The sequence below is a fragment of the Diadema antillarum genome, unplaced genomic scaffold (assembly GCF_040938485.1).
Source record: "Diadema antillarum isolate AM-2024a unplaced genomic scaffold, OU_Dant_1.0 seq00000157_RagTag, whole genome shotgun sequence".
Classification (NCBI taxonomy): Eukaryota; Metazoa; Echinodermata; class Echinoidea; order Diadematoida; family Diadematidae; genus Diadema; species Diadema antillarum.
Window position 1 is genome coordinate 405 of NW_027271229.1, and position 26,616 is coordinate 27,020.

The 26,616-nt window shown below is 39.5% G+C and overlaps 1 protein-coding gene across 2 annotated transcripts; it reads right to left on the minus strand.

The window, feature by feature from the left end:
- Nucleotides 1-467: 467 nt before the first annotated feature.
- Nucleotides 468-26,191, minus strand: LOC139727871 (arylsulfatase I-like). 2 transcript variants are annotated; one of them, XM_071638843.1, is made up of 11 exons: nucleotides 26,089-26,191; nucleotides 24,244-24,420; nucleotides 22,282-22,441; nucleotides 17,323-17,435; nucleotides 14,531-14,641; nucleotides 13,715-13,840; nucleotides 11,682-11,811; nucleotides 9,964-10,318; nucleotides 8,887-9,038; nucleotides 2,765-2,926; nucleotides 468-1,971 (listed from the first exon to the last, which is right to left on the minus strand). In XM_071638843.1, the coding sequence occupies exons 1-11, from the start codon at nucleotides 26,095-26,097 to the stop codon at nucleotides 1,823-1,825; spliced, it is 1,644 nt and encodes a 547-aa protein (XP_071494944.1). In that variant the 5' UTR covers nucleotides 26,098-26,191; the 3' UTR covers nucleotides 468-1,822. The 2 variants fall into 2 exon arrangements, with proteins under 2 accessions (XP_071494944.1, XP_071494943.1); XM_071638842.1 differs by lacking the exon at nucleotides 17,323-17,435 and adding an exon at nucleotides 18,035-18,147.
- Between the last annotated feature and the right edge of the window lie 425 nt (nucleotides 26,192-26,616).

Below are 26,616 nucleotides of genomic sequence, written 5' to 3' on the forward strand. Positions count from 1 at the left end.
TCAGGTCAGGGTGCCGAAACAAAAAACAGCAAATAGAATTACAATGTATTTATTACAAAATTGCATATTTAATAATGCAGTATTACACTCACTTTTTACATCAGCACAAAAGGTCAAGGTTGTCTGCACACAAACAAAATAAGACCCAACACATGTGATTTCAAAAGCACAGAATCATATCCTAATCATGACGCAAATCTCTCGTTTGAAGAGGCTACACCCCTGTAAATAATGCCAGTGTATATCTTGGCAATCAATGACTTAAAAACCAAAGATATAAAACACCTGTTTCTTGACCCTGGCCTAATCTAAGCATCAGTCATCGCCACAGCGCCACGGGGGGGGGGGGGGGGGGGGGGGGGGGGGGGGGGGGGGGGGGCACCGCGAGAGGAGGAGATTGTTTTGGTTTTGGCATGGGCTATGTAGCTCCATGGTGCGTGTGTGTGTACGTGTGTGTACGTGTGCATTACACATTGTCAGCACCGGCAAACTGGCAATGCTCTCCTTTTTATTCCTGTATTTTCGTTATTTACGGGTCAATTTTTTTCGTTAGAAATGTAAAATGGATGACCATAGAATTTCTCAATAAAATATAAAATTGAAAACTTTAGAAAGGATAGAGAAAATTGAGTTCACTTTGAATGGTCTGCCACAGGCAGATATCCTTATCATGCTCTTACGTAATACGACAGCTGCTGTAGTCATTAAACCCTGGCTTGGCCTCTAGGTTTGTCACGCCTGAGCAGAAAGTTAATTTGCAATGGAAAAATACTTCGACTCCTAACTCTCAAACGAAGAATCGTTAGGGGGGTATAGCACACCATCAGCTTCGTTAAAGTGGGGTCTCGCCTCAAACGAGGGATTGACGGCATGCATACAATCTTCTCTCAGTTTTCTCTGTATATCCCCTACCTCTCTCTCTCTCTCTCTTTCTCATGATCTCTTTTCCACCATTTTGACATTTGCCTTTTCTTTCTACTTAATTCATTAGCAATTACAACAATACAGCTTTATATAAGTCTCATATGACTGTCTCTGATAAACATACTGTACATGTAAGAATAGAAAAATACACTTTTTTTTGTTGCACTATGGTTGTTCAAAGCAAAACATGATGCTATTCTCAGAAAGGGTAACAAGTCATCTTCCTCCATTTTGAATATTGCTTGCAGTACATCAAAAGGGTCTACCAAGACAGGAAACTTGTTTGTCTGACAGAATTTGCTGGGACAACGAGTTGTTTTGGAGTATATTGAGATCAAAAGTGTAAAATAATGTTTATAGAATGCATAAGACTTTTATACCTCAAACACTCTCCTCATTCAGTAGTTAGTAAAGTGTTACCTAATGGTCTACCATGTTCTAGGATTTGTACTTTCCAACAAGCTGCATGCGATTAAATCTACATGTAGTGCAAAAGATTGATGTGTACTGCTGTGGCCTGATTTATCCATTTTCAATAATCAATCAATCAAAAAAAAAAAAAAAATGCAGCGACTACAACCAGGTATGCTCTGACACTGCAGTATTTTTTTCTGGCTAATATTTCAGATTGTATGGTCATGTTGTGTTATTACACCATTATTCAATGCATTTCTCATGTACATGCGTACATTTTAAACCAAAGTTCAACAGTTTTTTAGGCATATGAGAACTATGATTTCCATTTCTACGTGTACCTCTGGTATAATCATTGGGTGTCTTAAGGGTTAGAAAGTTTTCAATGGCTTGTGTCATTTTTGCAGAACTAAATTAGACCAAATCATATAGTACTGGAGTGTCAGCAACGGGGATCCCTTACATCCCGTCCGCACTTTCGTCGTCAGGGTCCTACACTTGAAGTGTTCACCCAGGGGACCCAGCAGTTGTCATGGAATTTAGGATTGCTGTTGGGGTCGGGAGGCTTGTTCCGCGGGGGGACCATTGTGGTCTTGTAAACGTCCAGTCGGGCTAACATCTCCTTGAGGATATCTGCAATGGGTGGAAATGGAAAAGGTACTGATTATGCAATGTTTGTGGGGACATTGGTAATTCTTCCACAAATCTTTGCACAAATTACAATAAGCATGATAAATCAAATTTCACACACACACACACACACACACACACAACACACACACAAATTATAAACACTAAAGGGATGGTATAGCATTGGTGGAGATCAGAAATGGGCTTTTAACTTTTTGCAAGATACCAAGAAACCACTTATGACATAGTACAGAGCATACTAATCTAAGATATGAATTCTAAGTTTGTTTGTTTGTTTGTTTGTTTGTTTTTTAATGAAAATCGGTTTTGGAATGGCTGAGATGTCCAAAACCAAAGATACACAAAGCAATCTGTTTTTGATATCTCAGCAATGTTTTCATGTCAAATCGTTAATGATACTAAAAGATATAATTACAGAAAGAAATAAGCCCACTTGAAGTTTTATTTAGGGATTTAGAGCTTAGAATGTAATGTCGAAAAAAAATTATAAATTGGCATAATTACATAATTTAGAGAAAACAATGATGTTTTTTGAAAATATTAAGTATTAGTATTAGTATCAGAAGACGCCCTAGACTCATTATCAAAGGCCAAGGCACGATTTTCTTCCCTGTTCAGAAAAAGCCACAAGGGGCTGATTCCTACCCCATCCCCCAAGCCTTTTAGGATTTAGAATAATTTATAGGCAAAAGTCATATTTGAATTGGTCATGAAAGTATCTGAAACACAGACAGATCTGGGGGGAAAAAAAAATAAAACTGGACTGTCCACATACCTTGGTTCCAGTCTGCAATGTTGTAGTATTCACATGGGTCATTACGTATGTTGAATAAGCATGGCTTCTCCAGCGGCTTGCAGTTACTCGATGCATTGGAAGGCTTCGGTGGACAGCTGACCACGAAGGAGTTTGGGACAGGATCTTGGAAATCAAGCTCCTCTGCACAGGGAAAGAAAGAGAATTAACCCATTGAGGACGAGTCCCAAGTATACTTGGGCAGGTGTCTAGGGGAAATGCGTGATGTAGCAAAACCAGTCTGTCCTCAACAGGTTAAATTACAAATACCATCTTACAATCATCTATCAAAAACTTCAGCATGTCTTGTCAAATCATTTTTTTTTTTTTCAACTCTGGCACCCTTAGCACTGCTGTAATGGCGTAGCTCGCCAGCTCTGAAATGATTACACTGATCACAATCTGTGAGTGTTCATGAATCCAATTTATACCAAAGTGTTTAATCTCACCTTGGGTAAGAGAGTTTCTGGCACGGATTTCAAAAAAGTAGTATTCTATTTGCCTTCAATATACCCCAAAAATATAAATAAAAACTAGAAATGTCGATATGGCGACTGATGCCTCCGCCATAATGCATGATTCTCCCAATAGGCGTATAGTACAATGTCTTCACATTGTGTGATCCATGACAGTTTCACATAACTGGCAAAATATTGAAATGACAGGTTTGTCAGAAATGTCTTGAACTGGGTTTGCTTTAATTTTCTAAGAGTGCAGGTACACATATTTTGGGGAATTTTATGCATTGAGTAATTTCCAAGGTATGAGAAAAGAGTGTGATGACGGTACAAAATAGATTTGTTTATTTTATTTTATTTTATTATTATTATTATTTTTTTGGGGGGGGGGGGGCATTGAAACCTGGCCTTTGACCCTTAACCTTTGACCTTTGACCTTCTGGCTGGAAATTTCCCGGAGAATCTCCATTAGGTACTGTATACGCTGTATATTTCGCGTGGGTTTTATTTTCGCGAATTTCGCGAGTCGGGAGCTATTCGCGAAAGTAACAACACGCGAAAATATTACCTTCCTAAATGAATCCCTTGCCTTGATGATACGAACATTTCAGTATACCGGTACCCTGTCACGGCTTACCGAACAGACCATACCCTGGCTGAGCTTGTTTACGTACGGCACGTCCACGTCTATACACAGCCCAGTCGCTGTAAGTAGCATTCGCACAGCGTACAGTATTAACAGCGCCGTTGTGCTGGTCGGGCTAGCTAGCCCACGTCTACTGAATACTGTAGAGCCAATCCATTATCGCAAGGGGTAGAAAACTTACTAGTATTACTCAGTACTCGTAACCGAAGAACTTTCAGTATGTGGGTCGTCTAAACATGTCATGATAATTATTTGTACAGATATTGTTCTTCTTATATTTCTTTTTGATTAAATTATATTTCAATGCATTTTCAAAATACTAGTACACAGAATATAATTTTATCCCTTTTGATGATTGGAATACACCCAAGACACGAACTGGTCATGCGATGCCTAGCCAGCTTGACTGGCATCAGCCCGCGCGGCCCACCCAGCGCGCGCCTCACTAGCACTGCACGCGCCGTACTGAAACTCGAACTAGTGTGTACTTGTTGTGTGTCTGACTGGTTTCGGGGTTTCGTAAACTTGTACTCAGTTTTTATTCTATTTTCTTCCCTAATTCAAATTTGTCACTTTTGAAATTATACGTGTTTATACGATCATTGATTTATTCAACAAATAAATTGAGTGCATGATCGATAATTAGTTGTATTTTTTCATCCAAAACTTCAAGTTTGCTCACCTATGGGCCCTCGCAGCGTTTGGAAAAGGCCACTTAGACATGCACAATTCTCATCATTTGTGGCGGCGTTGTGTGTACATTGTGCACATTACTAGTGTCGTGTTTGCTGAGTGTGTGTGTGCACTCAAATGTGATGTCAGCTTACGTATTACGCTTGTAGTAGTGTACACAGTTTTTTGTTTTCATTCACAAATTTCATTACTCGTATGTGGGGGTGGGAGGGGGGGTAAAGTTTAGTACCACGAACACAAAATCCAAATTTTGGCTTACTAATTTACTGGGTTTTTATGTCTTCGTTATGAGCTTCTGGAAAATAAAATATTTTAATTAACTGAAGGCAACGTTTTACTACTAAACGCTTTGATGATATGAAATTCCTTTGTAATAAAAAACCATCATACCCATCTGATAGTGGTGTGTGCCCTGTTCAAATTATTATCGTATGTATAGGCACCGGGCCTGCCCCCAGGGTCTGTGCGTGGGAAAGTTCTTTGATTTGAGTTGTGAACATTTCATTCATAAATTTGCGTAGCCTACTACAGTACGAGTACTAGTAAATTGCATCCCCCTGCTTGCAGTTCAATCCTTCCGTGATTTGTTGTGACTTCAGAGTTTGTAAACATGTATCGCTACTTTAAGCCAATTAAGGAGAGTGAAAATCACAATCCTTTGCTTCCAAAACCTACTGCAAACCATGGACTGGAACCGGCCAGTGTGAGGGCTGCTAATGAAGCTGTTGTGGCCGTGGCACTTGAAGATGGAAGCGGAGGATCATCTCACACCAGTGATGGCAGCAAAGCTCAGAAGAAGCAATGTGGGATGTACAGCGCCTACTCGGCTGAACTTCGTGCTAAGATCGGACGATTTGCAGCAGAAAATGGGACCGCCGCTGCTTGCAGGAAGTTCACAAAGGCATTGGGAAAGCCCATTAATGAGAGCACTGTTCGAGGTATGCGCACTTCTTATCTCAAGGTGTTGAACTCTAAGCCAGGTGCCATTGTTACTGACCTGCCTCGACAGGAGCATGGGCGGCCTCTTTTACTTGGTGAGTATGATAAGGATGTTCAAGCATACATACGCAGCATCCGAGAGGCCGGTGGGGCCGTTTCAGCGAAAGTCGTCCTTGCTGGAACCAAAGGGCTCTTGAAGAACAAGAAGCCACCAGTCCTGGCTGAGTACGGAGGGTCCATCAATCTTGATAGGGCATGGGCGAGGTCTCTCTTGGACAGGATGGGCTATACCAAGCGCAAGGGGACGAAGGGAGTGAAGACGAGGCCCAGTGACTGCGAGGAAATTGGTGGAAAGTTTTGGCGGAGGATAGGGAGGAGAGTAACGCACCATGAGATTCCCGACGATCTCATCATCAATTGGGATCAGACAGGTGTTAACATCGTACCAGGGGGAGAGTGGACAATGGAGAAAAAGGGGGAGCGGCAGGTGCCACTAAAGGGAATTGACGACAAACGTCAATACACCGTTCTCTTGGCCTGCACGCTGGCGGGAGACTTTTTGCCACCGCAAGTCTTGTACCAGGGGAAGACTGACAAATGTCATCCGAACGTTCAGTTCCCCCAAGACTGGGACATCTTTCATACGGAGACTCACTGGTCGAATGCTCAATCAATGATCCGGTACATTGACTGTGTGATTGAGCCCTACGTGAGGAAAACTCAAGAAAGGTTGTCGTCACCTGCGTCTCCACTCGTCATCTGTGATGTTTTCAGGGCGCACACATGCGATGAAGTAAGGGAGCTGTTGCGTAAAATGGGTGCCCTTCTCGTCTACGTCCCCACTGCATGCACGGATCTGCTACAGCCGCTCGACGCCACGGTGAACAACCGTTACAAGAAAGAACTGAATTCTCAGTTCAACGAATGGTACGCAGAAATGGTAGCTGTTGGACTTGAAGACGGTAAAGCGATCGGAGACATTGCGAAAGACATTGACCTCCGCACATCTGTGTTGAAGCCAGTGCACGCCAAGTGGCTCATGGCCGTCCATGACGTCCTACGGCATGACAGGGAGATCATCACCAAAGGGTGGGAAGTAACCAGAATCGCCGATGCCGTCATCCAAGCTAGAAATGCTCCCGTTCCTGCAATGGATGACTCCGATGCTGAGGGAGACTGGGAGAACTAAAATGTTCTCCATCGGGGTCCTGTAAATATGTTTGACTTTCCAAAGTTACCGTTCTACAGTTACAATTATCTTTGAGGCGTTCAACTTCATGAATTCATCGTTTGGATGCGGTGTTAAACTTTAACTCACTGTGACTTTATTTTCATAACTTTTGTGAGGACTAGTAGGTACTGTAGTATAAATTGTGGAAATCCATCATGATTTGGCTCTCCGGGCAGGATCTACCACTACGAGTATTTTGTCATTCTATTCAGGATTTCATCGGCATTCATTTCACATAAGTAAGTTCATACAAATTATTTTACATCTTTATCTATCTTAGTTGAATACTAGTATACCAATATCATTTGTGGATGTTGAAAATTTAGTATTTATGACAGCACCTATAACTCTACACTGATCTCTAATCCATGAAGAAAATTTCGAGTAAAACTTTGAAATTATGCATTAACGATCAGTGAATGGTATGCATGCTATAATGTTCCAAACAGTAGACGGCGCAATACTATTTCTGTGAGAAATTCCACTTTCTTTTGTTTGTTTTTTCATTGCGCCACAACGTTACAAACGCGCGGCGTGTCACCCTTGATTACCTGTATACAAAACTAGTACTAGCGCTTGCGTTTGCATGCCGCTACGTCTTTACAAGTACTGTACGTCAACTTTAGGGGCTGGGACTACATGCTCGGGGCAGCTGATTGCCGCTGTATTTACTCGTACCCCTCGTACCACTCGTCAGAAATCTAGCGCGATGGACTTAACTACTTCAAAAATGTTGAATTCTAACTTACTAGTTCGCAGAGTTTGGTAAGTTTTTTTTCATGCAGTGTATAACTTGTATCATTCTTACTTGCTAGTAAGTTGAAAATTCACACTTTCTTTGCCACTTCATATTTTCTCTGGTCCCCCAATCGCGAATTTAACCACTCGCGAAAATGTGTGACAGCGGCAATTCGCAAAAATTTATGTACGCGAAAATTATAGCGTATACAGTACTGCATGTATTAAGTTTTGAAACTAATAATGCAAGCATTGCATACTAGTAAATGAGGGAAATAGTACAATTTTGAGGAGTTGACCTCGACCTTTGACCCCTGACTATTGACCCATGACCCCTAAATTCCCTAGATAATCCCTGCCAGACAGTAGTATGCGTATGTAACAAGTTCCATGAAGATACATCGAACCATTTGCGAGAAAAGTGATATTGCAACATTTTCACCTCACCTTTGACCTTTTGACCTTTGACCTCATGACATGAAACTCTCTGGGAGAATCTTTACGCAGTAGTACATGTCCACACCAAGTTTCAAGAAAATACCTTCAGGCATTGCATAGATATGGGGAAAATTGCAACACTTGTAGCATTTGACCTTGACCTTTTGACCTTTGACCCCTTGCCAATGTCACTAAAATCTACTCAACTAATTGTCCCATCATACATCATCCTTGGACCAAGTTTGGTGAAAGCTGCTTCATCCAGTTTTGAGTTATCACGTAAACAGATAAATTTTAGGATTTGACCTTGATCTTTGACCTTTGACCTCTGTCCAATTTCCTTGAAAAACTAATCAAGTAATTGTCCCATCATACATCATCCTCCAACACAGTTTGGTGAAATTTGCTCCATCCAGTCTTGAGTTATCGCGTAAACGGATACAATTTCATGATTTGACCTTGACCTTTGACCTTTAGCAGATATCACCAAAAATCTAATCAAATAATTGCCCTATCATACTTCATACTTGGACCAAGTTTGGTAAAATTCCAGTAAATATTACTCAAGTTATCGCGTAAACGAAAGCGGACGGACGTACGTACGGACGGACGGACGGACAACCCGAAAACATAATGCCTCCGGCACCACTTCGTGGCGGAGGCATAAAAAATCATAATCCACTATACCATATCCCATGAAAACTTGGATGGAAACAAATTTGATTGAAGCACCATGTTCTGACATTTACAAGTAATGCTATACCTAGTCACCCTTGTGCCCAATAACCCCCACTGGTATTTTCTCGTGCCACATCCGGGTTTCATCAGCTGACAAGCAAAGACGAAAGAAAAAAATTAAAGGGGAGGCGGACCCGCCATTGTAATCACAGCCGGGCATTATGGTGCTGGTTGCCCTCTATGGGTACTGAGAAGAGTCTCTTTGGTTGCAATAAAGGTTTACCTGCTGACACGCCCTCTGGTGGGTACCAATCTGACCACTTGTCCTTGTAGCTTATCCCCTGAATGACCTTATAGTCGCCAATCCTCAGAGCGGAGAAGTTGCCAACGGGGTCGATGTTGTGCAGAATCTCATTTCTTGGCGACTCCTCGCCCCTGTGGAAGCAGGAAAGAAACAAGTAATTGTTAGCACACATTTTCCATGATGATATCTGACATAATGAGATAGGCATCATAACTGGCACAGTGTTTCCATATTGTTTTTTTATGTATTTTTTGTTAACCCGTTGAGGACGAGTCCCAAGTATACTCGGGCAGGTGTCTGTGGGAAATGCAATTTGCAGCAAAATCAGCCAGTCCTCAACGGCTTGACCTTCATGGTATCACGGTGGAAGAACATTCAACTTTTTTTTTTTTTCTGGTGCACATTTTGCTGTTTATCTCTACCACACGGCACCAAGAAATTCCTTCCAATTCAGAAAAAACAGCAATATGCAAATACCTCCAGACCAGCCCTTATTCAGATGCTATGTGAGATTTAACCTCACCTTTGACCCTTGACCCATGTCTCCAAAATTCCCAAGAGCGTCGGTGTCAGGCAGTACATGTATATTATGTAAACTCATGTACTAAGTTTCATAGAGGTTGTACCTTGAGCCATTTCAGAGATATGGAGCAAACCCAAAATTTGATGGGCACAACATTGTCCACTCAGGATACCTCAGATGACTGTTGGGTTACGCTGTCCACACAAATTGATTATGAACAAAAAGACTAACAAATGGGTGGATGGACAGACAACCTGAAAAAGCATCATGTCTTCTGCAACACCTTAAGGCAGAGGCACACACACACACAAACAAACACAAAAAATAAACAAGAGATGTGAGATAGGCCTGTGGGATACATAAATTGTAGATCAAAATTTTGACACATCATGTGATATGTCGGTCAACATTTGACTAGATTTACACAAATTCAACCTTGTTACACAATGTTTTTTTCCAAATGAATAATATCCCTCAGGTATTCTTATTGACTGCTTGCCAATCCTGCACATTATTATGCCATTCATTCTCACCTGGACAGCATTCCCCACACACTCATCCCATCCAGGTTGTTAAGCTGCTTCGAATCCCCTCCTGCCAGCTCGTACAGGGTTGGCATCCAGTCACAGACATGCATCATACCGTCGCTCCTCCGGCCTGGCTTCTCGATGGGGGCCCCCCAGATCAGTCCGGCGCCACGGACTCCTCCTTCCCACAGCGTGTGCTTGACCCCCCGGAGTGGCCAGTTGCTAGCGTAGTTCCTGTCGAAGCCGTGCGCCGGGCCACCATTGTCGGTGGAAAAGACTATAACGGTGTTATTGTAGAGGGCGCTATCCTTTAAAGTCTGCGTGATGTTGCCCACAGAGTCGTCCAGTGCAGATACCATAGCTGCAGGTATCAATATGTCACTATTTGTCTTTTCTACTTGTTTCAAACAGCACTCCAACTTTGTTACGAAATAAACTTAAAAATGAATATCGTGCCCACAATACACAACTATATGTGCAGTAAGTGAATGCAAGAATATGTTGTACACATAAAATTGCAATTCGAAACAGTAATTTTCTTCTTTTTATCTCTCTCTCAATAGAAAAGTGTATGTTTCCTTCACTTGTTACCAACATATTTGTAGGGTATTATTTCCCCCTGCTTTTTTAAAGACATTTTAAAGTCAAATGTTTGTTTGTTATGCTAGAAAAATGGAAAAAATAAGGGATTTATTCTCTTTGTATGTTCTCTGTAGATTTTCCCCCTGCAGTGATGATGCAAATTGTTCTAGTGTTCTCATTTGGTGATGGCTTCATTGAAACTTAAAAACTGTATAACTCTTGAACAGAATTTCAGTTTTCCTCAGACTATACTGACTAAAAGTCTTAAAATTCATAGCTCTTGAAAGGAATGTTAAATCTTGTTCTGACTTCACTGAAACTCTAAAATTGACTCTTCAATGGAATTTAAAATCTTCCTCAGATTTCCCTGAAACTCTGAAATTGTTAACTCTTGAACACAATGTCCAATCTTTCTCAGACTTCACTGAAACTTTAAAAAAAAATGTATAACTCTTGAAGAGAATGTCCAATCTTCCTCAGACTTCACTGAAAGTCTAAAAATTTATAAATCTTGAATGGAACGTTCGATCTTCCTCAGACTTAACTGATGTGTTCTACCAATATTGCTGCATTTAAACAATCCATGTAAATATTTGGGTGCCATTCTCCTTTTAATGAAATATGCTTCACTTTCAATTTTTTTTTTTTTGAGATCTACAGTAATTGTATCTGTTCTTTGTGTAGTCATACTACATGAATTAAAGTCTACCAATTAAATCACATGAATTTTGACCTGCCCATAATAGTATTATACAGGGTACTATGGATATCCTTACTTAATCTTTATTTTCTTTCCTGTGTTGCTGACTGCCAAAGGCAACTCTCTGTAAACGTCAGCATTTCGAAACCTGCCATATGGAGTTTTTATTCTCTAATGTTACTCACAATGGAAAATCTTTGCAACAAGAAGAAAGAAAAGGCAACTATCATATTGACATATTTTGTGTTGTGAGAAATTAATCTGGTGGAGGGTATCAATTTGTAAACACTGATCTCTCTTCATTTTTTCCCTGTATACAAATATCATGGTCCAATTAAATGTGGTTTTTCTTCATTTTGTTTGGTTTCTTTTTTCCTCAGGGAACGTACATACACTTTGTGCATGTTCTTCTGCGGCACAAATAGAAATTTTGTAGACTTACCTGCAAATTTTCTTCTATTTTCATCGGTGATGTTTGGAAATCGGGTGTAATACTTATGAGGAGCTTGCAGGTATTGCCCAAGATAATTGGCACTATGCACAGCTTGATGAGCTAGATAAATGAAGAGAGGCTGGCAGGGGGGAAAAAAAGACATAAAAGAAGGAAATAACTGCAATTAATAACCAAAATACACAGACATCATGAACAGTACAGACACTCCAGGAATGCATCTGTAGGGAACTGGTATAAGATATCACGGACCATAGACTAAGTCTCAACTCTAAGTTTGATTCAAACTGAGCCTAGAAAGTAAACCGCTGCTGTGAACCATGATTTGATTTACTATAATAGTATGTGACTATCCAAAATCAGTAACTGGCCATGGTAATGTATGTTCTGGAGGACCTGTTAAACTTCTGCATATATCCTCATTTCATGAACCAAACACTAATAATATAATCATAAATTTCATATCAACTAAAATTTAGAAGGTGAAAGAATTCAGTTTTGGAAGAAGTACTGGGGAATGGACAACCACGAGTTTCAAGGATACTGTAAAATCCTAAATTTTTGCGGTGTTGAAATTTTAGCGCATTTCGCGCAACTAGAAACTAGCGCAGAAATAAAAGCATATGAATATTGTTGCTTGTTGTCTGTTCATGTTTGAATAAAATGCAAAAACATCTTGATTCCATGAAATAAAAACACCTTTGAGCTTCTCTCACCCTGCCAAGTGTGCGAAAAATTACTTGGAATGCATTAAAATGTCGGCTTTAAAGGGATAGTACAGTATTGGTGGAGATGAGAATTTGGCTTTTAAGTTTTTGCAAGATACCAAGAAAACGCTTATGAAATAGTACAGAGCATCCCATTCTAAGAGGAATTCAAAGTTTATTTGATGAAAATCGGGTTTGGAATGACTGAAACATCCAAAAACAAAGTAAGACAAAGCGATCGTAATAAAGTGTGGGTCCCACACTTTATTAGAATTGCTCTGTTTTGGATATCTCAGCCATTTCAGAACCAATTTTCATCAAATATACATTGAATTCCTCGAGTAATCACATGCTCTTTCATATTTCATAAGAGGTTTCTCATTATCTCACAAAAAAATGTTAAAAACCTGAAATTAGGTCTCAACCAAAACGATACGATCCCTTTAACAGTAATATGCCAATTAAAAGACAATTTGTTCTTTTTTTCCATGCACATCCTGGGCTTTACAGCATATTCTGTGAAGGTAACATTGGAAAAAGCCATAGAGATGGATGAGGGATGAAGTTATAATAAAGACACCTTGAAACAGCAATCAGAAGCCGAAAGAATCCAGTTTTGAAAGAAGTAGTTAGATATGTACAACAAAACATGTAAAAATATGGTTAGCATATAATGTCTATAAAATAGATCAACAGAAAAGAATGGCATTTTATACAATATGGACTCTCGGCTCTCTCAGATCTACTTGTTAATATACATATAGTTAATGTTTTGGGGATAATGTTAACTGTAAGATATTTTTTGTACAACCAGGGTCGAACAACTTTACAATCCATAAAGGCAGCACTGGAGGAAGCTACAATGGCAGATGAGGTCATATTTTGTACTCTGTCGGCCAAGGCAGATAAACTCGAACCACCAATTTAAGTTTCCAGATGAGTACAGGGAAGCTGTTGCCCATACTGAGAACATAAGTATCTCATTATCGGAGCAAACATTCACAGTTAAGAGTACAGCTGTAGTACAAAAGGAGACCTCATGGATTGCACAGGAGTAAATTGAAGACACACAAAACGGCGTGACATTTATGACACTTGATCAAATATCTTTGAGGGCATCCTGCCAAGAAAAGAAGAAAGTATCATTCAAAGTAAAAATTGTATCTACCGTACATATAGGCACAATGATGAGTATGTACATTTAGATACAAAAATACAACATCAGTTATTATCACAGAAATATGAGGTTTTGGAACTAGTTGAGTATTGCAGTAATCTCCTTTTTCTTCATTATCATGTGCAGCTAATGCTACTAACCTCTTCTGGGTTGTGTTTCCGAATGATCTCTTGGGTCCTTGCAGTGTAGAGCTCCGTTGAGTACTGGCCAAACACTGGCTTGTAGACCGACCCATTGACGTGAAAGTCGAATCCCAGCATATCGTGCTAGTACGGGAAATGTGGAAATGATACAAACATGTAGCACAGGGGTGACCTATGTCATGTCCTTTTTCACTATTGAGAATCCCTTTAACACTTAAAGAACAAACAGATTGGTGAGTTCATCGAACATTTCCATATTTCACACATGTTTCTTGTTGCAAAAAGGTTGCAAAAATCTGCCCGACAATGCAACATCTGCTGTGCCAAGTGTAGACAACAAGTATAGTACTGGAATTCATCTACAAACATTTGAACTGCATAATTACAGACTTTGCTAGATTCCCCAGGAAGTAAAAATCATACATTTTTAATATTTCAATATAAAAACTGGTCTGTCAGCAATACTGAACTTGATACGGTGACCCGTTCCTCTGACCGGTCTCTCACCCACTTGATAATTGTCTGGGAGCCATGTATTCAAATCAATTCCATTCAATTCAAATCAATTCAATTCAATGCAACAGCTTATTCATTTCCATCAAAGAAAAAGAAAACATGATTCAAATCGGGAAAAGTTGTCAATTTGACTTTAATTCATCTGATGACAGTTTCTCGAACACAATATAAAGTACATGCACGAATGATATTATACAACACCAACAACAAAAATCCTAGACTAAAATCCTATACAAAAAAAAAAAAATCACACCTGCCATCTCTGTTTGTATTAAGAAAGAGGTGGTTTTCTCTCACCTCAGTCGACTCATGAGTGAAGTAATCCTGCATTCCCCCGTAGTATCCATAGAATGAATCAAAGCCACGTCGGCTCGGGATGTAATCCTCCGCGAAGAACCCAAGATGCCACTAGAAGATTTGGCAGAAAAACAAATAAATAAAAAGATGGAGTACAGAGGGGAAACAAATAATGTTATTTCATCATTTTCATTTTGTCCAATTGTAAAGGAACTCTTTGAATGTATTGGTCTGATGAAGGTGAGTAAGGGTATTATTGCAAGTGCCCTTTAGAAACAGAGATCATTATCATACAACACCGAAAAAGAATGTAGCTTTGCGATTCGTTGACTTCCCATCATGTGACATTGATTGAGAAGTTCCACCGCATGCTGCAATTTTGTTTGAGCAAAAATGGATAGCGCATAGCCGACGTCGCCCATTTCCATTGACTCCTGAGTTAAACTCACGATTTACCCCCAAGTTTTTGTTCCATTACACAGGTCTGATGTCACAATAAACAAGTATTTGTCGTGCGCACTAAACAATGCAATAGAACAAGATTTCATACTGCAATGGTGAAAGATAAGGTGCACTATTCAACTCGGCTTCACCTCGTTGAACAGAGCACCTCTATCTTTCACCACAAGTGAAATCTTGTACCATCACACTCGTGACCATTCACTATTTGTATAATGTTCTCTAGTTAAAGTTTGAAGTTCATAGCAATCACTGTCAAAAAGCAATGAAAGTAGAATATTCCTGGGGCCCGTTGCATAAAACTCCAACCGGATTCTTTTCCGGTTGAAATCACAAAATTCCGGTTGGAAGCTCCCAACCAGAGTTTTTATGCAACGGATTTTACATTCTTATGTTAGCAACCTTAAAAAATTCAGGTTGGGCAAATCCCAACCTGAATTTTTTAAGGTTGCTAAAAAAAGTTTTATGCAACGGGACCCTGGTATTTATACCTGAAGTAAAGAATGTCATCTACCACAGAGAAGAAGGCAATGAAAGCTATGGTTGACTCTTTAATGGATAAGAACACCTATGGAGGTATGTCACACCAGGACATTTCATGATTGATGGGTTTTGAGTGTACTTCTGAAACACTGCTTTGCTTCAACCCTTCACAGAGCTTTTCAGAATCCAAAGGCACATTTTCATGTTAGTTCATTGGCAACTAACCTACATTGAGCCATACTTCCGAGTTCTGTGTCCTATACAAAGTAAAGCTGACAGTCACCTGGTGTACAACTTACTTTTTTTGTATTGAATTAAAGGGACTGTACAGTAGGCCTACTGGTTGAGGTGGGGATTCATGTTTTGAACATTCCTAAGTAAGATAATGAGAAACCTCTAATGAAATATGAAAGAACATGTTTTTTTAAGAAGGAGTCAACGTTTATTTGATGAAAATTGGTTTTCAAATGGCTGAGATATCAAAAAAAGTGATTATAATAAAAGGCAATAGGCCACGCCTTTTATTAGGATCTCTTTGTTTCACCTTGTTTTTGGATATCTCAGCCATTTCAAAACCAATTTTCATCAAATAAACTTTTGATACCCCTTTAATAGAATTGCATGCTCTTTGACATCTCTAGAGTAGTTTCTGAATATCTCGCAAAAACGTTAAAAGCTAAATCCTTGTTCCAACCAGAACTGTACACACCCTTTAAAGATTTTCTTTTTATTCTAACATAAATTGCCATAATTGTTTTCTTTATAATGGAAACATTCAACAATATACATTACATCTGAATTTGATGGTGAAGTTAATACTCAAAATGCGTATCAAACTCCCAGTGAATTTAGTGATTAGAATTAATTGAGAATCCACATTATCTTTGTTTCATTTCATTTACTGTAGATTAAAATGCAATTTCAATAATTTTTGTCAATGTGTAGAAATGTTAGATACACCAATGTCAGTTTATAGGGGTGAGTGAAACATAGTTGAAAGATGGTGAAGAAGGGGTCATTTCTCTCCCACAGTGTACATTTGTTGAGAGAGCGAATGCTGGAGGATGATTGTTGCAATACTTGTGGGATCCATTTAAGAGATCATTTATTGTTGTGTAAAAATTATTTGCTTCAGAATGATATCATATTCAAGTAATGTGCAGTTGAAGGCCCAGTCACTGTACAGGCATGCTAAACTGGAAACATTAAACTGCACATTACTCGAATATGTGACCATTCTGAAGTAAATAATTTTCACACTATAGATATATAATGTACTCTTAAATGAATCCCACAAGGATTGGAACAATCATCCTCCAGCATTCCCACTGATTCCCACTGATCAGTTACTAGCCATCCCCTTTAATGTTGTGAATGAATATGAAGCGGTGTTCCTTACTGGATTTATGAGTTAATTTTAACTTTTTGTCACTGTTACATGCAAAAGTACACAACAATAATGTACAGCTACTGGTCATTTGAAAGAAAAATAATCATAGATTTCTCGTTCAATTTAAACAAAGCAAAGCTCGGCATCCTGTTTTCATCTTTGTTCATTTGAGGTCAGGGTGACAAAAATCTATAAAATTACCATCAATTTGAAAAGCAGAATGTTCTCCCAAAGCATAACTAAGTTGCTGTCTCAGAATAATATGGCACACAAGAGGTATACACCATGGCACATACATGTGTACTTAAAATAGCAACCACTGTATTCACAGACATTTTGAGTAACACAACCTTGTTAAGAGCCAGCACCCTGATGAGGAATGGGTATGATATCACACTGCAATATTCTATGGACACCAAGTAGTTTACTTTGCATGGTCTTGCGTGAGATTCGCACTTACTTTTCCCACCATGTGGTTCTGGTAGCCGAGACGCCTAAGATATTGCGGCATGATGGTCTCATCAGGCGCGAGACCATAAGGTTCATCAGCTATTATAGTAACGTGTTGAAGTCCTAGACATACAATGTGCATAATAACAGAAAGGCACACGTGTGTAAATCCTGCATTCTACTGTTCCACACTTCTCTATCAAAGGCAAAGAATGGCACTGGTTAACCACCTTTGCAAGATATATTGATTAATTTGAAAAATCAAATCATGACAAAACTTTTCACAAATATATAAATGTAGATGCTTTGGTCATAATGTACTGTTGCGTGTCTGCAACTTTGTTCACCATTTCTTTCTGGAGGTTTCCTTGTTTCGTTTCATTTTTCATTTCCATCGGGAGATGATGGCTGGATAGGCCATATTCAGCTACGTTAAGCTGGTCTTCCATGGGGTCCAGTTGGATGTGAGGTGGGACCACTTCACCGGGTCAAACACCCGTGTATACTGAGGTTGAGATTCTTGCATTTCACGTGGGCTAACTATTGCCAATCTTGACCTTTGACACAAGTTCTAAGGAATAACAGCAGGAATAAACGAATAAATCAAATAAATACAGTGTAGAAGAATAACACATATAAACAGCCAAAATGGGTAGAACTAAAAGAAATGCAATATATGTAAGAACAACAAAATATGATGACTGATTAAAAAGTAAATGTACCTTTCCAACCATGTGTGTGCTGTACCCTTGCTCCTTCAAAAACCGAGGCATTATCTGTTCTTCCAACCCTAACCCGTATGGACTGGAAGTGTCTATAACGCCATGCAGAAGACCTGTTGGTATTAAAGCGATCCAAGCGAGAGAGCGGTAGGTCCTACTTGTCACTTCACTGAAATGGTCACATGAGTGTGCAAACTTGTTAGTGGAAATTTTGTGCAAGTGGGCTTGTAAAGGGTTAAAGAGCACAGCAATGAAATGTTTAAAGGACATGTCAATCTTCATGGATGTGGATTGAGTGAATGCAGCAATATTAGTATACATCAATGAAGGTATTGGGAAAATCAGACAATCCGTCGCAAGTTTTGAATTTTCAGATTATCTGCACTGTCACCGCTGGATGAGAAGACTACTACAGTGCATGATGTCCCATGGGTAGTACGGTAAAAGGGAAATATACTGTATAAAAAAAGAAAACTACACCAAAATTATTTTTTGAAAACAGTGTACATTTCCTCAAAATGTCACTTGATTATTCCCTTTGCCTTCTGAAACCAGGCAAGTCAAGCGTTCTTCTATTAATTAGAAAGAAAAGTGAAAATATGTTGAATTTTCTTTATAGTTTCTTTATATAGTTCTATACACGTAACATCACAAGCTGTGACTAAGAGAAACTTCAAAATTTCTTAATTTTAAAATTGATTGTCCGATTTTCATCGAACTCTCACTAATGTGTTCTACTTTTAACAAATATTGCTACATTCACTCAATCCATATGAAGGAGGACTTGTCCTTTTAGATGTTACCAACAATGCAAAAAAAAAGGGGGTGGGTCCCAGGCCTCATGGAATAGGGTACCAACACTACAAACAAATTGAAAAGCTACGACGTCACGGCATTATACCTCTTCTAATTTATACATTATGTCTGATTGGATCTCACTTCGCTTGCACTGTGTACACCATAAAGTGAGTGCGAGTAGATGTTGATTTATTTTTTATTTTTTCTGAATAGAACCTCCCAACAATTTTATGAGCGGTCAAATTCATGCATTCATTCACACACTACACAGACTTTTGAGGTCCTACTATTTAAACTGTAACACCATGCACCTTGTTCACATACTGTGAACTTGTGAACTGCATACCAGCCCAGGTGCATGTAGGTACATTTTATACTAGGTTTGCACAATGCATTCAGGTCGGTATCAGAGTTCATATTTTATAATGTGCATTGTTAAATTCAAGAACAGCACCCGACCAACAAAATATAATATAAACAACTCAGCAAAATCTAGGGTGTAAGAAGTTTAAAACATGCATACTTTATGTCTGGATTTAATGATACTTTGTAATATCATTCTATTTGTCTGATATCTTTCTATTGACATTATGAAAGTCAAATATCAAATATAAGATCTATCAAGATAGCTTGATAATTAAATTCAGATAGACAGGCACATAGGAAGCAGGAAGCTTGGAATAGGAATTTACTGGTATGATGAATACTGGTATCTTTAATTAAAACTACAATGCATAATACAATGTACCATGTTTCTAAACCCATGGGCCGCGAAGGTCTCACAGGTGGGTTATGATGTCGGCCAAAATTAAAGAAATCAAAAGATTCATACTTGATCTAACTATGGGAATCCAAAAAGTTTGTAGGAACCAAGTAGTGTTTGTAGATCTCAGGTTGAAACATGGTTGAGAAGCACGGGTGGGCATAACATTGTAGCTACAGATAAATACGTACATGCAGTGTGTAGATAGGGGCTAGAGAGAACTATGGAAAGTTAGGTGGATACATAGTACACATCTAGGCAGGTATGCACTGTATAGGAAAGAAAAAATACAACATAGGTAGACGGGGAAAGAGATGCATTTTTATAGCATGCAAGGCTCAATGCTAGCTTTTTCTTTTCGTGAACCAACCATAAAATTTGGCGGCCCAATCAGGTCACCAACATGCATCTTTTCTTTTAAACTCTTTATGTACCGCGTTCGCAGGCCTGACTCAAACGACACCAAAGTTTGCATATATTTTGCTTAAACGCACAATCTCGTCCGATCGATAAATCTCCAAGTGCCTTAGATGCTATTGTACAATGAGAGCGTCACCCGCTATTCTATTACTCAAAATGTGGCTTTTGTTGCAGGGTATTTGAATCAGGTAGTGGTGTTCCATAGGAATTTCTCAAGTAAATTCTAATTTCCTGTCGCGGATGTGCCTGCAAAGGTCATGCCTACCAGACCTGGAAAACAACATACAAATAGCACAGCTACTGCAGTACTGGTTGTTTGTGAGAGGAATGGATTCATAGCTTGGTCATAAAATCTACATTTTGCAGCAAAGCTTGAAATTTTCCCCTAACTTTGCTCAATGCATGTCTATCAGAAACTTCTCTATCATGGCTTTTCTAAAAAGAATGTTTCCCAAACGCGTTCATGCATTGCATTCTCTCTCAGAATAATGTGGCACACACGGACCGTGGCACACACAGAGTTAAAAGTGGTGGCCGGACATTTAGCTTTTGACCTGTTGGGGACGATTCCCGAGTATACTCCGGCAGGTGTCTACAGCAAATGCATGTTGAAGCAAAATTAGTCCGTCCTCAACGGGTTAAACGTCGAGCCTTGGGTAGGATACATTTATTTTCTGTTCTCTGTGTATTAGCAAGGCCATCAATAGTGAAGAGATAAGAGAACATTGGTGATGTCTCTATTATAAAATGTATTGTACCTTTGACAATTTTCTGATGTTAATGAAGGTGTCAGCAATGAGTTCAAAAGCAAGTGTACAGCCCATCAGGAACACACAGATGGTTGGAAGGTGCACATGCGATTTCCTACAACAGGACAACAAATACTTCTAATACATAAAGCTAATTTTAGTTAAAACTTGTGCATATTAGCAAAAGTTAGAAAACAGGAATTTGTCAGTACATTGAACTATCTCCATTCATTCAATCGTTAACTTCAATAAATCTATCAATCTGTTTAACAAATAGCAGGCATGCATGCAATTATGACTTCTCAATCAAAAAATGTTTGCTTGGTTAGTATGTAGTGTAGTGATACTGACAACAATCATCCCCAAGTGTGTATTGGACAGTACAGACCATGCACACAATAGGAAAACTGTAGCAATTTAATGACATTCGAACCACTTCAAGGCAAACTAAAGCATATTTTATCATACGCAAACTAAAGCATATTTTATCATATGGCTAAGCAGATGGGCTTGACGGATTGGTAGGTTTTCATGGATATTTAGACAACAACACAAACAACAAAAGTTAAAACACTGGCTGCAAATTTGGCCCTGTCACATCTATTTTTGTTCATGAAAAAACAAGACATATAATAAAGAAACAAAAATTTGCTGAGGCAAGTTTTTAATCCAACACTCCATCTGTATTTCGTGTACTCCTGGCCAGTTCTTCAAATTCTGTAGAATACCTTGTCTTCCAGGGCAGTACTTAGCAAGCTATCTTTTTTGTATTTTTTCATGAAAAAAATAACCATGGCAATGCATTGCCCAACATACATTGATTAAAGGTGTGTTTTGCTCATTTAAAAATTAGTCACATTTGCCAAATCTCAGGACAAATGCTCAGCTTTACAGTGCACTCATATTTCATGCTATAAATCCAGCAAGCTGCTCATCTACAGTTGTCATATCATCTTCCTACAGACGCATCTAGCTATGCTTCCTTGCCAAGCGGAGATGTACAGTATGTCTCCCCCCCCCAAAAAAAAAAACAACAACAACACATACAATCGGATTTTCACATTGATAACTTCCAATATGATTGAACTGTCTACATGCTAATTTAGAGTCTTATCATTATAGCTATATTTTGCAGAAAACCCCATTAAATTTGGTTCAGTGATCACAGAGAAATGTGGATCGTAGTATGGCATGTCACGAGTCTGACTCCGTAAAGTTTAGCACAATTTCAATGCTCCTGGAACTGCATACTAGTAATGTGTTAACACAATGGACAGAACTTGAAGGGAAGGGATTTCTGACATGCTCTACAAAATTCCTCATTTCTCTTTGACCACTGGAGCAAATTGATGGGGTTTTCTTGTAACCTGTGGGTAATAAGAAATAGTTTCATACCCTGAAATTGTATTTGGATTGATTCACTATTTTTAAAAGTAAATGCAGAGGGTCCCATTGTCATTTTTCGGGAGGGACATACGGTACATGACCTTCGCCTGATCACTTCCTCATCGCAATACCTGTGTGGATGGGGTGTCGTCCGGTCATGATGGCACTCCTCGTCGGGGTACAGATTGGGGAGACGTAGTAGTTTGTCAGCATCACCCCTTCCTGGGCCAGGGCGTCAATGTTTGGGGTGGGGATCTGGGAGGAGCCATGGAAACTAACGTCATTCCATCCCTGTAGGGGGTAGCGGGAGGGGAGGGAAGGGGAGGGGAGGGGGAAGGGGAGGGGAGGGGGAGGGGGAGGGGAGGGGGAGGGGAGGGGGAGGGGAGGGTGGGAGGGAGGGAATAAAATGTCAAAGGTCCCATTACTTTACCAAACTTTTCTCACTCTCTTCTACCAATGGACGTACCTGTAGCAGTAGATGTAGCACTATTTGGTACATTACCTGTACCAGTAGTTGTACTTTTTATGTAGTAGCTGCAGTAGATAGTGATAGTGGAAAGTAGTAGAATGAGTTATAGAAGCAGTAAAACAAGAAACTCTATCTTTAATGAGGTCAGAAATCAAGCATTTTCTCTATTCTAGAGCAGATGTCTTCCTATACATCATGTAGGCATATTAGTAAGCACAAAATGAAAGCTGCATAATGCAATACCAAAACAATATGGTACGTGTTTTTGGTATATGAGCAAAGTGTTTTGAAAGAGGTATAGCAGGTACTTGTGTAAGTTGATCTTTAAAAAACATCAAATATTTATCAATAATGCATTGTAGGACCTTTTTTTCTTGTTAACAATGAAATGTACTCTTATCCCCATTCTGTAGTTGTACATTTGTATAATATTCCTAATCTACGACTTACAAGATATATATGCAGTGTTTACCAGGGATAAAAGCATGAGAAAATACAATGTACTATCTCGCCATAAATTGGTTGTACTGCAGGCAATCAATGGCAGTGACACACAACACTGTTCAAGACACAGAATTGCTGCATCTTTGTGAACAAGAACCATTGACTCTAAGAGGTGATTTAGTGGAATAAACACGTATTAAAACAAAAAAGTCTGGGGGGGGGGGGGTGGTGGGAGTATCAGGTCGCACGATAAAACTCCAAAACAAGACTGTCCAGTGCAGTGGGCCATGACAACTGTCTATTGAGCACTGAATTGTGCACTTCAAATAGCTACCACACAACCTATGTGCCAAAGATGTATTGGGCATGTAGGCTCTTGGTTGTTTATGGTCCTATTTACTAGGGAATAGGAATTTTCCTTCCTATTGTATATGAGATGACAGGTTCAATCATTGGAGGTTACCAGATTTGTTGTTTCAGAGGTTATTCCACTGTGAGGCTGAGCACGAATTTCTTTGCAACAAAACATCTGATTTTGTAGCTTCACACGAATAGAAATTGGACAAGTGGTAGTAAAGTGGGTAGACGATATTTAACTGAAGCTGGAATGTCAAATTCTATCATTTCTATGATGACCAACGTCACAATTGCACAAAAAGGAAACTTGATATCCAGTTGTAATTGTTCTCATTCTATGTCAAAAGGTTTTTTGTTTTGTTTTGTTGTTTTTTTAAATGAGTGTTCATTTTTCATTTTTGGCTTTGCTGTTACAGCAGTTCAAGCCAATACAAAAATAGGAATGCATGCACTGTAAAAGTGTAAACTGAAATTTCAAACTTGGCAAATTTCATGACCTCCACTTGCTGACCAAGTTCATACTATAAGAGTTATAAGTTCTGTACAAGTTCTAACATTATATTTAGTTCTAAAACAAATATTTGCGAGTTTGAAAATTCTGCATCCATTCAGTTCAGCAGAAGCAAAATTTGCTCAAATTAAGCACACCAAAAACAAACTTCATGCTTTATACCAATAATCACATCTTGTTTAATCATGCAATAATAATGAGGCAACCTCCCTCCCCCCCCCCCCCCCCCCGAAAAAGAAGGAAAGAAAAGGGTAACCATACAAACAATGCTGTTACAGAAGTCAAGACAACGACGACACCAAGAATATTTACCAGGTCGTCGGCAAGAATGAAGATAATATTTGGGGGCTGGGCCGCCAGAACGCCTTGCGTGGGGACCAGAAGGAGACACAAAAGAGACGGGAACGCAGCCCTGAACCCAGCATAGTGGATCATCATGGCTGCCGGTGCCAGACCCTTGGCGATGGAAGACGGGTGAAGAATCAGCGTCTGTGATGAATGACAAACACATACCGGTATTCTTACATCCCTATTAAGATGTACACACTGTAGGGTTGCAAAGAAAAAGTAACGAGTCCTGGTACAGAGTGAAGTCAGTGAGGCATGCTAGAGCGTATTGTGTCGGGGTACAATCCATACAGCTGAAGGGCTCCACACTTTACTAATCATTCAGGTATGCCCGTCTAGCGTGGTTCCAGGGCATTCACTTTATCTTTTATCATTTTTTTTAAAGCATGTCATAAGGATGTACAGACACAATTAACTTACCTCCTATATATGCACACTTCAGTCATGCCAGTCAGATTATTTTTCTGGTTTGTTTGTTTGATAAGAAAAGAGGGAATATAAACACGATATGATACAAACTACTATAACTAGTTATGTGGTAGGCCCTACATAGAGTGTACCTGGTACCTCTATATTCCGTAAGTTAAAATTGCAATCATTACACTCTAATAATTTGAGATTTTTAATGGTTAGGGGCTTGAATAATGAACAACAAAATTACTGGAAGACACTGTATTTCGAAACACAGTTTCAGCGGAAGTGGATTTTTGATTTACCGTTTAATACCGAATATTGGATAGGGAGTGTTCACAGCTACATGTATGATGTAACTGTTTAGTGGTCACAGAGAAAATTAATGTGGATTGTTGTATTAAAAGTTTATAGCATGTCACGAGTTTGACCGACAAGTATTAGTGTCTAATTCCGCAAAAAACTTCTCATTTATAATAATGACATTTGCTGGGTCAGTTTTTCGCTTCTTTAAACAAGAAGCGAAAAACTAACCCAGCAAACGTCATTAAAGAAGCGAAAAACTGACCCAGCAAATGTCATTATTATAAATGAGAAGTTTTTCGCGGAATTAGACATACTACTCTAGATCTAGCTAGGCCTACTTGTCGGTAAAGTCAGGAGTCTGAGTCTGATCGCATAGACAGGAAAAAATCCGTCTGTCCGCCGGAGGGTAGTTGTTGTTGTTGTTGTTTTTGCTGCTGTTGTTGTCCTTTTTTTTTTTAGTTTTACGGCTCTCCTCCATAATGTTAGAGGGGAATAAAGCCGTCTGGCGTCTTATAAAACTTGTGTTGTGATACTAATTAAAGAAATCAATGAATCAATCACAAGTGAACAAAGAGTCAAAGTCTCTTGTTGAATTGAAAGCTGCAATCAATCGCAACCTGTGATTGATTGATAGCAGTACGTTCTCCGTCTTAATCTATTTCAATCATAACTTTTTTATAAGATGGATTTGCATTCAATTGTTAAGTTGTGATTGATTAAAATCAATCACAAGACTTTAATCTTTATAAGACGGGGCCCAGACGTAGGATTAGGAAGTCTCCGCGGAACATACGCACTGTGCGCGCGTGCGAGAGCCCTAAAAATCGCTACCCGGTCCGATCGATCCAACGCAGCCGCCGCAGCTAGCTGCAGCAGAGTGCAGGTGCGGTGCTAGGTGTCCCCGACTACGGGCCAGCCGGCCACGGAGTAAAATTGAAACCGTAGTCTTTGAGCTTTGAGGTTCTCGATCGCAAATTGAACAAGTCATTAAACTGTCTAACTCATACACGCGCGCCTGGAAACTAAAAATCACGAATGATCATGATCACATTACATACAAGCATATCAACAGAGAAAGTGTCGGATACTTACCTTGCTCATGTGATGTGAGCCCTGAGTGTGACAGGATCATGCACCTAGCTATCACATCTCTAGCTAGCTTGCATATGCAGCGCATGGGATGCAGCTTGTTCCGTGTTGTGCACGGTTGTGCATAGTGGTGATTAAAATGACGCACTTGTATGGAAAGCCAAAAGGGCAACCATTATCCAAAGAGCGTACGCTCTGGTTTTATCCATAAGTATTATCCCGGCTACTTTTGATGTAATGCAGGGCCGGGGCAGCCGTGGGGCCGTTGGGGCTCGGGCCCCCACACTCTTTGTGCACCATACAAAGGAATACATAAGGTGTCATCACTTTGGGCCCCCACACTTTTTTAAACCCGGAAGTACGTAAGTGGCACTAAAATAGAAATAGAGATCTTGAAGTATGACGGCGGTATTTTAAAGGTTGGAGTACTTTCTCTGAAGACCCTTTTTAATTATAACACCCGGAAATGGGAGCGGGGAGAATGAGCTGAGGACCTTTTTTTTTTTTTTTGCAGCTGAAGAAACCCGGAAG

Excerpts from the sequence above, each read along its gene's own strand:
- LOC139727871 (XM_071638843.1), bottom strand. Across the intron at positions 22,442-24,243 it reads TCATTCTTGCCGACGACCTG|GGATGGAATGACGTTAGTTT; the intron begins GTAAATATTCTT and ends TACCCCCTACAG. Across the intron at positions 9,039-9,963 it reads GTGTGGGGAATGCTGTCCAG|GGGCGAGGAGTCGCCAAGAA; the intron begins GTGAGAATGAAT and ends CTGCTTCCACAG.